The sequence below is a fragment of the Squalius cephalus genome, assembly GCF_949319135.1.
Source record: "Squalius cephalus genome assembly, chromosome: 19".
Taxonomy (NCBI): Eukaryota; Metazoa; Chordata; class Actinopteri; order Cypriniformes; family Leuciscidae; genus Squalius; species Squalius cephalus.
Genome location: NC_137140.1, coordinates 30,529,636 through 30,542,223, shown reverse-complemented (window position 1 = coordinate 30,542,223; position 12,588 = coordinate 30,529,636). Strand labels below are relative to the sequence as shown.

The window sequence follows — 12,588 nt, the reverse complement described above, 5'->3', positions numbered from 1 at the left end:
AGGCAGCAGACAGGGAAAAATATTAGTCAATTTCATGCTTCAAAAAATATTGGGCACTGGTGAAGCATCTTCTATAATATGATTTTTTTTGTGTGATTTGTGACAATATGTAGCTCGCCAACTTTTTCATTAAAATTTCATCAGACTACACGGCTATGGTCACTGAAGAAATATGTTTTATTTGTCCAGATTGTGTAGTTATGGCATCTACCAGCAAGGGCTAACTAGCTTGTGCTAACCAACTAACTAAACCTGGAAACTTTGGTGTTCAGGTGATGTGAGTTTGAATCAAGCTCATTTTATAGTCTTCCATTTGTCTGCTGTAGGGGAGAGTGGGGTAAGCTGTAACACCTTTTCTTAAGTTGTCTTTAACAAAATGTGAATAAATAATATGATAACCAATATTCCGAATTGTTTGCCACAGAAGGATGACCTCTCAAAGAAAGTTGGGAAAACAGTGTCATGTCAAGGGGTTAGTTGAATCCTGGGGATTGATTGATTGATTGATTGATTGATTGATTGATTGATTGATTGATTGATTGATTGATTGATTGATTGATTTTGATTGATTGTTTGTTTGTTTGATTGATTGATTGATTGATTGAAACCACAGGCATCAATAACAGGCATCTTTATATGATGGGCCATTTCTAAGGGGGCTTTCACATGTTTGTGGCATGTTTGCTGTGGTTCGAGTCCAAGCGCGACTGTTCCCGGTGCCCCCGGCAGTGTTGGTCTTGTTTCACATTCAACTTGATTCAGTCGAACCCTGGTGCATTTGCGTCTATCTTACGCCATCTCAAACATGCACGGCACATGATAGAAAACGGGTGATAGGCACATGTCAATATATCGCCTGAAGCTGGCTTTCTGCTGCTTTAACTTAATAATCAATTAAAAAGGAATTTATACTTGCATTATATTACATTGTAGCCACATCGGACCAACAGTTAGGGAAATTGATGGATGGATGATTCAGCTGCAGATGCCATCTTCTGGTCAGACCTTGGAATTAATTTGGTGTTCTATAGCCATTGAGCATACATTGGTTGTACACTCGTTATTGCGTAATAGTATTATTGTGATGCATTGTGGGATTGAATGAGTCCACAAAAAATGTCTGTCCCCTTAAATAGATTTCGGACACAGCCTTAGTCTCGGCTTCAGTATCCCGGTGCGCTCCCGGGTCCGCATGACAGCTTTCACATTGCAAATTTTTCATGCAAACCGTGACCCATTTCGAACTAAACTGTCAGTGTGAAAGCACCCTAAATAGATGGTGGCATGATGAAGATTGTGCTCTAGAGGGCAATACATCTCACCCACTGACACACTTTACCCCACTCTCCTTGAATTATGTTAATAATGTGTCAAAAATGCAAAAAGATTTAATACCTGTTTGGTAACCTTTTACACAGACATTGTGTCAAGCGTTCTCAAACAGTGCTTTATGAATTGACAAACACAAATAGGTACACCAAGACCACTTCAAGCATAATTTCCTCATTTCCTAGTGATTAATCTTTGATTCATTTGCTGGGTCACAATGATTAAGATCCACAATGATTATCTTATCATAGCACAAAATCTTTAATCAAAAACGGCTGCCTTGTTTTTGTCGGAACTGCAAATGAGTTTTGATTCATTCAAGATAAACCTGCGGGTTAATTTGTTGCTTCGTGAAGAGTAATTGATTTCAGCTTGCAGCATCCCGTTCATTTACTTTGATTCTCTCTGCTGCTCTTAATGGGTTTAAAATCACTGATAATTGAATGAATTCAGATGGGATATTTTAAGATCTGTCAATAGATCTTATTGGCTACCCCCCATTAAAAAATAATGTTATCCCATAATTTACTCACCCTCAAGCCTGACTGTCTTCTTTCAGCTAAACACAATAAAAGAAAAATATCCTGGCTCTTCAAGCTTTGTTATGGGAGTGAATAGTACATGATTTTTTGATGGCCAAAAAAGCACATCCATCCATCATAAAAGTAATCTACATGGCTCCAGGGGGTTAATAAAGTCCTTCTGAAGCCAAATTATGAATTATATCATTTTGGATGAACTAACCCTTTAAAACTTGAGGCAGCAACTCACCAACATTCGACATCTCTGATACACTGGCCACGTAGGTGTCCTTGGCAAACTTTGGCTCGTTGTCATTGATGTCATGGATTTTGATGATGAATTCCGAGGCCCTCTCGAGATCCTGTCCAGAGGTTTTGTTGACGGCTTTTGCGCTTAGGGTGTAAGATGCTTTCTCTTCCCTGTCAAGCCTCCTGGTGGCATGGATATCACCCGAGTTCTCATCAATCTCGAAAACAGTTCCGGCCCCGTCTCCGGTAAGGATGTACTTCACATGTCCATCTTCCGTGTCCATGTCTGAGTGAAGCTTAAAAGAGCAAAGAGAGTTTTGTTGGAATTAACAGTTCCCGAATTAACTGTTTCCTTAGTGTGCGACTGGCAAATTCTTTGCAAATATACTCAGTCTGTCAAGGCAAAATGTTCAGGCGGTGGTCCTAAACCTTGTGCAAATGGAAACAGAAATTAAACGTTTTTCTAAATGCAGTTTAAGCCCTTTCTGGTCGAAGTCAAAATGTGTTTCTTGAGCAATGTTTTTAAATGAGTCATGAATATGTGAATGGGAATTTTCTTAAAGGCCTCGGTCGGTTTAATTTTCTTTGTGGGTAAAGCTCCGAAATTTTGACTTAAATATTCATTCACTTCAGTATCAGTAATAGTTTCAGAATTCTTCTTTTCCTTTTCAATAGCAAACACAGAGCGACGAATGGCGATCTAGTCATTATCTGCAGGAGCGCAGAACTTACAGCATAGAAAGCTCTGTGTTTGACGGCATATGGCAGATATCTCAGAAAACTGTCAATAGACTCCTGTACCTTCACACTGTGGAGGAAAGATATGACCTGTTTTTGTTCAGAACGGTCACAATTACACAAAACGCTCCTTCAGAGCAGAACTTTCATTTTACACCTGTCTCTTAGCAACAAGAGGAAGCCCGGCAGCCCTCTCCATTTGATTGCAGTTCCTCTTTTCCTGATTAGGATTTTACCTGAAGAGGCTAGCCATACAGTCCTGGACAAAATATCCAATCAGCATAGGTGCCATAAAATGTTTCATATTTAATAAATGATCAATCAAAACCCGGAAGAGGCTGCAAAAACAGTCCTTTGTTTTTGTAAACAGCAATCAAAGAAGAACCAAAAAACATCTTCCATTATAAGAGTGGCATTCTAAGCATTGCACCCTATAATTTCATAATATGTCCACTTACAGCTAAATGTACACTATAATTGGAAACAATTTTACAGTCTTTTCTAACCACTATTATCAGGATGTAGATAATCTGACACGCAACAATTAAAACCTCAATTTGGAGGTTGCGTCATTGTGAAACAAGTGTTCCTCTCTGTCCTGAAACTGAATTAGGTATCCATTACAAACACAATTGCATTAACAGTACACCAGAAAGCTGCTTAGAGAAATGGCTATCTTTTCTTTAGTAGTTTTATGTCCTGGCATAAACAATTGTAAGGGGAAAATCTTTGTGAATGTGATTTTGCTTCATGTTTACTGCAAACAGCAATTGCAATAAAGCATTCATTAGTTATTTCGGTAACACTTTATTTTACAGTGTCCTTGATACACGTTACATATACTTACTTTACTAAAACCAATTGCAAGCAACTAACCCTAAACTGAACTGTAACCTTAATTCTAACCCGTACAGATAGCTAATTGGTATTACTTAATTGTATAATTACACTGTAACAAGGACACGTTAAAATAAAGTGTAACCGTTAGTTCATGCTAAATCCTCCCATAGCAGTTCAAAATGTTAAAAGTTCATTACATTAAGTCTGGTGAAGTCACAAAGTAAAATGCAACCATATGCACCCATTTTACAAAGATACTCAGCCTCATGTTGTCACAGTTGTGTTTCTGTCTGAGGCTATGTTTACACGTGGCCGGTTATTTTCATAAACGGACATTTCACCCTCTCCGTTTTCAGAAAAGTGTTCGTTTACACAAACCCGTGTATATGCCGTCAAGAGCATGCCAAACCTGTAGGTGGCAGTGTAACGAGAAGCTCAAGCCCATGTTAGCCAATCAGAATCCCGAAAATATAGGTCGCACCTTTGATGCAGTGCAAGTTCGGTCAATTACTGTGACGTCGACTGCCTTAAACTCAGTTTTTCTCAGTTTACATGCAAACGTGCAAACAGAGTTTTCCAAAATCTCCACTCTGGCCGCAGTTTTTAGAAAGAATCGTTTTCAGAGGCGAATTCTCCGTTTGCGTGTAAACGAGGGGCACAACCGAAGGGAAATGTCTCAGTTTTTCAAAATAACCATGTACGTGTGAACAGGGCCTCAGTCTTGTTTTCCTTAGTCACATGTCTTTCTTTGTTCTGTTTTCCCGCCAATCCTTTGTTCCCACAGTAACCCTCATTAGTTAATCTGTCACACCTGTTACCTCGTCAGTTTTGTCACTTGTTTAGTCATCATCATCATCATCTGTATCACCTGTGTCTTGTTAATCAGTGTTCATCTGTGTTTGTATTTAGTTCCATTCTATTCAGTCAATCTTTGTCTGATCTCTGTTGTATTAAGTGTGTGTGTACCTTCTGACTGTCTCATTTGTACCTGTTTGAGTTATATTGTGAGTAAAAGTTTGTATTGGAACTTTTGACTCCTCTTCGTCTTCTTCTTCCTGCACCACATCGTGACAGAAGATCGGACCGCCCAAAATGGATAATAGTGTAAAAATTATCATCATGGCTCAGGAGAGCAAAAACTTTTTTTCTTTTACAAAGGACTTTTGGCACCTTGCTGTCACCAGTGCCCTCGACGACGGAAGCCTGAGTATCTTGTTCCGGATCAGGGCCATGTTTAACCACCCCATTGACTTCCCAGACACCACCAGAATGGACTGGAGGGAGACCGTCATCTGGTTTCTGGAGAGCGTCGTGCACTGATCCGGAACACAGCCAGACCCAAGGCTCCTTCACGTCATGCCTGCCCAGCCTGAGCCCTCAGCCAAGATGGCCACCGCCTCACCGCCTGAGCCCTCAGCCTGGATGGCCTCTGCCACGCCGATACCTGTTCCTGTTCCCCTTTCTGTTCTTAGACCTGTTCCTTCCCCAAGGACTGTCCATGTTCCCAAGCCGGAATCTGTTCCTGTAGAATCTGGATCTGTTCCCGAGCCTGAGCTTGAGCCTGTTCCCAAGCCTCAACCTGAGTCTGTCCCTGAGCCAGAATCGGTTCCTGAATTCCCACCCAGCCTCCCTCTCCCATCTGCCATCTCTCAACCCTTCTTCCACCACTGCCTGTCAGCCCCTCAGCTCCTCTAACCACCTTCGGGGAGGTGGGGTCGCCATGGGTCTGCCAGCCTGCAGCTCCTGCCTGGTCGGTGGATCCCCGGTCTCCGCCTCCAACCTTCATGACCAGGACTCTACCTCGGCCCGTCGATCCATCAGCTCATCTAATCTCATCTCCACCATGGCCCATCAGTCCTCCAGCTCCACCGGGCTCCCTCGTCCCTCCGCCGGACTCCGGCTCCTTCGTTCGTCGGCCTGCTCTCGCCTCAGGACTACACTCCTCTGGCTTCGCCTCGTCCCTTCATCCCTCTGGCTCCATTGCGCTCCTCACTCCCTCCAGCTCCACCTTGGTCCTCTGTCGCTCCGGCTCCACCGCGGCCTTCTGGATCCCCGCCTGCGCCTCTGTCGCCAGAGCCGTCAGCATCACAATGTCCCTCGAGATCCTCAGCATCGCCCTAGCTCTCCGGCTCTCCACTTCCAACTGTGCCGCCTCCGTCAGTCAGCCCCCTGGAGTAGTCAGCCCTGCCTCCACCATGGCTCCTCCCTCCGTCGTCTCCGCCATGGCCGCCTGCACCGTCTGCTCCACCCTGGTCCCGTCTCATATGAACCTGTTTGAGTTATATTGTGAGTAAAAGTTTGTATTGGAACTTTTGACTCCTCTTCGTCTTCTGCACCACACCGTGACACATGTCACTACAAACCCTTAAGCTCTTCCTTTTTTTTTTTTTTTCTTCTGGACCTCAAGAGAAGGAACATGTTGGTCTTTCATTCATTTACCTATAAGTACCAATAAAGCACCATAACTGTGGTCCATTTCACTTGTGCACTATATGTTCCAAGTCTTCAGAAGTCATACGATAGTTTTTGCTGAATTCCATTGATGTTTTTCTCTACCAGAGATCTTTCAAGTTTGTGGACAATCAACTGATTCAATGAGGAGATGTGACTCAATAGGACGATTCATTCGCAAATTGAAGATGTCAAGATTTTCAGTGAGTTAATACCTAAATGTAATTTGGTTCCAATTATCAAATCACATGACTTCAAAAGTTTTGGAATATAGTGAGTGTTTGGAATTTAGCTTTTTCATTAAAATGTTTGGAGTTTTCTTGCATCCCCAGTGGTTTTCTGATTGGTTATTGGTTATTGGTTATACATTTTTATTTGTATACCTACTGAGCATTTATTTATTTTATTTTTTTTTCATTCTAAAACATGAAACAGAGAGGGTCATTTTATTTCATAATTTTTGGTCATCATATTTTCATCCCCATTTTCCAGTTTTTGGCCTGGTAAATGAACCCTTTAGATTGAGATTTTTATTTTTTTTAAATGCTTTTGAAAGAAGAGTTTAATGTTCCCCAAGGCTGCATTTATTTGATCAAAATACAATAAAAATTGTAACATTGTGAAATATATAAAAAGTTATTTTAAATTGTAATAATATGTATACCATATATATATACACTACCGTTCAAAAGTTTGGGGTCAGTAAGATTTTTAATGTTTTTAAAATAAGCATCTTCTGCTCACCAAGGCTGCATTTATTTGATAAAAAAAAAACAATTAAAAGAAAACACAGTAATATTGTGAAATATTATGACAATTTAAAATGACTGTTTTCTATTTTAGTATATTTTAAACTGTAATTTATTTCTGTGATCAAAGCTGAATTTTCATCATCATTACTCCAGTCTTCAGTGTCACATGATCCTTCAGAAATCATTCTAATATGATGATTTGATGCTCAAGAAACATTCATTATTATTATCAATGTTGAAAACAGTTGTGTACATTTTTTTTTTCAAAATTATTTGATGAATAGAAAGTTCAAAAGAACAGCATTTATTTAAAATAGAATATTTTCTAACATTATAAATGTCTTTACTGTAACTTTTGATCAGTTTAACTCATCCTTGATGAATAAAAGTATTGATTTATTTTATTTCTGTCCCCCCAAAATAAAATTAAAACTCTTACTGACCCCAAACTTTTGAACAGTAGTGTTTAATGTTACAAAAGCTTTAGATTTCAGATAAATGCTGTTCTTTTGAACTTTCTATTCATCAAAGAATTTTGAAAAGAATTTGTACACAACTGTTTTCAGCATTGATAATAATGAATGTTTCTTGAGCATCAAATCATCATATTAGAATGATTTCTGAAGGATCATGTGACACTGAAGACTAGAGTAATGATGATGAAAATTCAGCTTTGATCACAGGAATAAATTACACTTTACTATATATTCACATAGAAAACAGTTGTTTTAAATTGGACTAATATTTCACAATATTACTGTTTTTGTTTGTATTTTTAATCAAATAAATGCAGCCTTGGTGAGCAGAAGATACTTCTTTTAAAAACATTAAAAATCTTACTGACCCCAAACTTTTGAACGGTAGTGTTTATATGTAAAAAAATGTTCTTTATTCCTGTGATGGAAAAGCTGAACTTTCAGCAGTCATTACTTCAGTCTTCAGTGTCACATGATCTTTCAGAAATCATTCTAATATGCTGATTTGGTACTGAAAATGGTTGTGATGTTTAATGAAGACAGTTTAACAGAACAAGAACCATACAAAACTATAATAGTCCACATTTCACTTCATTGGTAAAACTGTAATTTTAGATGATATACTGATTTCTGGATTAGAAACGCCCTTGGTTTTTATTCCAAACATCTGTTCATCTTATGCAAGTGTATCTGTACTGTTTACAGCACTGTAAAAAAAAATTACATCCCCAAGTCAAAAATTTCTAGTGACTGATAACATCTAAATTTTTTAATTAGTCTGACGTATTATTTCTCATTGAGCCAATGTTAACAGACTATTGCAACAAGAATTGCACTTGGGCCAATTTAAAAATTTAGATGTGACCAGTCACTAGAAAATTTTTACTTGGAGAGGTTAGAAATTTTTTACTTTTGCTTACAGTATGTCAGAATTGACTGTCTAGAGGTGACACACGTAACACAAGTTTGATTACTTTTGTAAACTCCAGTCTCAGAGTTGGCTCACACTCTATTGATCGTTCGGATTCTCCTGGGATTATGCTGTCACCGCTGACACAGTGAGAGAAGAGAAACATACACCGCTCCCTCACAAAAGTCATCTGTTGACGTCAGGCATTATGGAGAGTATCAGTTATCCATATTTACAGCATAACCACACAGTTTAAATTACAGTAATTGTTGATGACACTTCAAATATCAGTGCATGAAGAAGAAAAACTAAATATCTTGCATTGAAATATGTATAAAACAACAGTTTTGGCAACATGTGACAGCGTCAATGTGTAGACCCATATGGTAGATACAACACATTTTTCACACACTGTTGTAGCTTGTTTAAGACTTAAAAAAAAAAAAAGTTATTCAACCTTGAATCAAACTTGTACTTGAAACCTGACAAATGTAGCCTACTATATTAGAATATGCACAATGTATGCACAATGGATTATGTTTTTTTTTTTTTTTTTTTTTTTTCTCCCTAGTGGTTAGAAAAGACATATGGCTCCAGCGTTAGAAAGTTGAGAGAAAGTAATGTCAATGCTTGTTGTTAAATTATAGTCAAATAATGTGTACAATTTAAGACACGTTCCCATTTTACTCTGAATTTTAAATTCAGGACAATATGCAGGTTTGTTTGGAGAGAAATAAATGACCAAATATGAAATATTCTCTTTTTAAAATACAGAATCTACTGAAATGCTTCAATGGACATTACATTTGCAGTCCAATCAGTGGTTGTTATGACATGGTGATGGCAAATCTCATGAATATTAATTTGTCCATGCTGACGTTGCTTGGTAACCTTTCTAGACTGCCCAGTCATGCAAATGATTAATATTCATGAGGAAAACCTTCACCATAGTATATCTTATAGTTCATATCCTTTGCTTGAGCTCTGGCCTTTGAGGTTCAGAATCAAACCATATTTGATTAAGAAAGGATGCATTAAATTGATCAAACGAGACAGTACATACTTTTACATTGTTACAAAAGGTTTCTATCTTAAATAAATAATGTGCTTAATCAAATATTCCTGAAAAAAAAAAAAAAAAAAAAAAAAACATTTTCTTTTTTTTTCTTGAGCACCAAATCAGCATTTTAGTGTGATTTCCGAGGGATCATGTGACAATGAAGACTGAAGTAATACATTTATTCCTAACAGTTCTTTTAAATTGTAAAAATATATGATACATTACTATTTTACTGTATTTTATACAGTTTTTTGGAGATAATAAGATACGTCTTTCAAAAAGATTAACAAATATTACTGACCCTAAACTTTTGCCTTTTAATGCAAAAGCAGTTTATACAGAATATTTAATCTTCTAAATGATGCCAAAACTGTAATATTGACAATTTAACATTATGATAATTATGATTGACAATACAATGTTCAAAATCGTTTAAACAGTTACCAATAACTCAGATCATTAGCCCAATTGAACATTTGACAAACAATTATATTTGTAAGCTTATTTATCAGCCTGCACTCTTAAAGGTGCCAAGAAGAACCAAAAATGTGTTTTTAGAAGAACAATATATGTGGTTCCCCCAAGATCCTTTCTTTGGATAACCTTTTTCCCACTACAACCTTTTGTGCAACGGGAAGGTTTAGTGGATGAACCTTTATTTTTAAGAGTGAAATTAAAATAAAATGCTGCCTTGGTATGTTAGATGAGTGCAGATGTAGTACCGTATGCTTTCTAATTTCCCCATCTTGTAAACACAGTGTGCTGTCATTCATTTGTGACTACCAGACACTGCAGACTTCGTCGCTGCAGGGGTTTTGTGGGTCAGTGGATATATGCACACATCAGACGTCTGTATTTCTTTCTTTTTTCTTTTTTTTTTTCTTTTTTTTCTCAGTGTAGGGGCATAAAAGGTTTTTTTTTACATATATATAAATAGTAGTGCACTTTGGTTGAGTGAGCTGTTAAGTCCAGCTCTGGAAAAGAAATCCATCAATACAGACAGACAGACAGACAGACAACAATGCAATATTAAATGTTTAAGAATATAACATTTGCATGCTTTTTCTCAAGTGTCCTGGACTTGATTTCCCTGAAGCCGGTGTTGTAATCAACCTTCTGCGACATAATGACAAACCTCAATGTTCACAGTCACCGACAAGAACGACAGAAAAGTCCAAATAAATAAATCCAGAATTTGTCAGGCACAGTAAGCGAAGGGGGAGAACGTCTCTGCTTTCAGCTCTAAGCCAGTAATCTATGCAAACATTAGCATGCGATCATTAGCATGTGGTTAATGAAATGTTTGTGCGCTCTATCTCACGGGTCCACATTCTCCTGAGTGACAGAGCGAGTGAGGGACACAGCATGCAGAAAAGCCAAAGCAGATATAAATAACTTGAGATAAGATCTAATTATTTTCAACATATTTACAGCCAGTGACTCTACACCCAAGTGTGATGGTAGTTGAACCAATTTTTAGGAAGAAATGACATCTTAAGATGCATTTATTTTTTTTTTCTGATGGAAATGTCAAATATGAAGAATGTTTGTTTTCATAGGAAATTGCATGCACACTCGCCCGTGCATTTCTCATATCCATAAAAAGAGAAAAGTTGCTCCGGCTACTTTGATGGTGTGGGAGTGTCAAAGGTTAGTTGTCACAATGAGATAGAAAGGTTGACACGGAGCAGCTAAATCAATCATTAAAAAAAGAGAAGCTAAACAGAGGAATCTGCTAGCAAAAATAGAATGTGACAGAATAAACAAGAATCAGCATTGCTTGGCTTTTTGGAGATAGCGAGAACTAATGGATTTGAAATGTTGTAAAAGTGACAAGGATATATTTTTCTTACTCAACAGGTGATTAAAGGGGTTCTATTATGCCCTTTTACGAAGTCTTGATTTTGTTTTTGGGGTGTATTAAAATATGTTTTCATGCTTGATTGTTCCAAAAGCGCATTGTATTACAGCTCTTCCTTTCAATAAAACCCCTCCTTTCGAAATACGAAATGTGTTGTGATTGGTTAGCTGGCCCACTGTGTTGTGATTGGCAGCCCTCAGCGCGTGTTCGGGAAATGTTACGGCCCGTCAAAACCGCAAGCTCTACTCAGATGTAAATATTAACAATGGTGTCAATTTCAAAACATTTCGAGCCCGATTCAGACCCTGACAATGTTATCGAACTAGAGGATTGTGCTGAACGGATTTCAAGCACGGACTGTGCAAGCCCAGATTTCAGAGGACATTTCAGAGTGGTATGTTGTTGTTTTTTGTAGATACAATGTTATCCAACATTTAATAATATTTGTCGTAAAATTTGTTCATGGATTAATCATGGATAATGTTCCTAAGAGGCAGTGAACCTTACAGAAGCTTACAAAACCAGTGAGCTTACAAAAGCTACAGTAAACACATCAACACTGCAATGTTAGTTAGCAGACTAGCGGAGGCAAAGCTTTGCCCTTCAATCACATAGAAGCTATCATTGCAACTACATAATGATTATAATTGGAACTGTTAATAGAAAACACAACTACACATTATAAGATATACTTACAAGTTGTGATCCATAAACAACAGATTGTCCTGACAAAATGGGAATGGCTATGTCTTTCAGGAGAAGCTTTTGTGCATATAGCCTGCATTGCACTCTCTTCTGGAAGCTGTTCTCCGTAAAATGTGCAGCGCACAGGCAAACACAGAGATTATAATGTTCAAGAACAGTGTTAACATTTTAACATCTCTACGTTCGTCAGCCTTAGGACCAACTTTTTCAGAGTAAAAAACAGCGACAACTCCTCTTCCTCTTCTCTAAAGCAGCCTAACATGGCCTCACCCCCTTTGTTGTGTGTTCCCGGGGGCAGGGTTTATGTAAATGTTAGGGTTTGTGATGTCACCAATCCGGGAAGAAGCTCGTTGTAGTCCCTACCAGCCGTTTGTTGTAGTCCTTAAAAAGCGATTTCTGTAAAAGAAAATATCTCCCTTTGCTTTGAACTTTGAACATCATTACTTTGCAGATGTTGTTTATGCTCAAACAGCAACATTACACACTAACTAAAGTTAAAAAAGTGAAATCATAATCAAGGACCCCTTTAATGTATTATTATTGAACAGATAAATTGCTATATGTAGCTCTCTAACATGTTCATTGTAAAGCATTATATATTGTGAAGGGTAGAGCTACAGTAAAGATATAGTTACAGTAACGTCTTCAGCGGGTCAGCTTTCCTTTCCATCTAAACTGGTTATATATCTTGAACCT

General features: G+C 37.9%; 1 protein-coding gene across 2 annotated transcripts in view; it reads right to left on the bottom strand.

Annotated features, from left to right (window-relative positions):
• Positions 1-12,588, bottom strand: part of cdh10b (cadherin 10, type 2b (T2-cadherin)) — a 52,194-nt gene that overhangs the window by 22,665 nt on the left and 16,941 nt on the right. For both annotated transcript variants that reach the window (XM_079851468.1, XM_079851467.1), the window contains exon 3: positions 2,101-2,395. In XM_079851468.1, the coding sequence (XP_079707594.1) occupies positions 2,101-2,395 (295 nt within the window). The remainder of the gene's footprint in view (positions 1-2,100; positions 2,396-12,588) is intronic.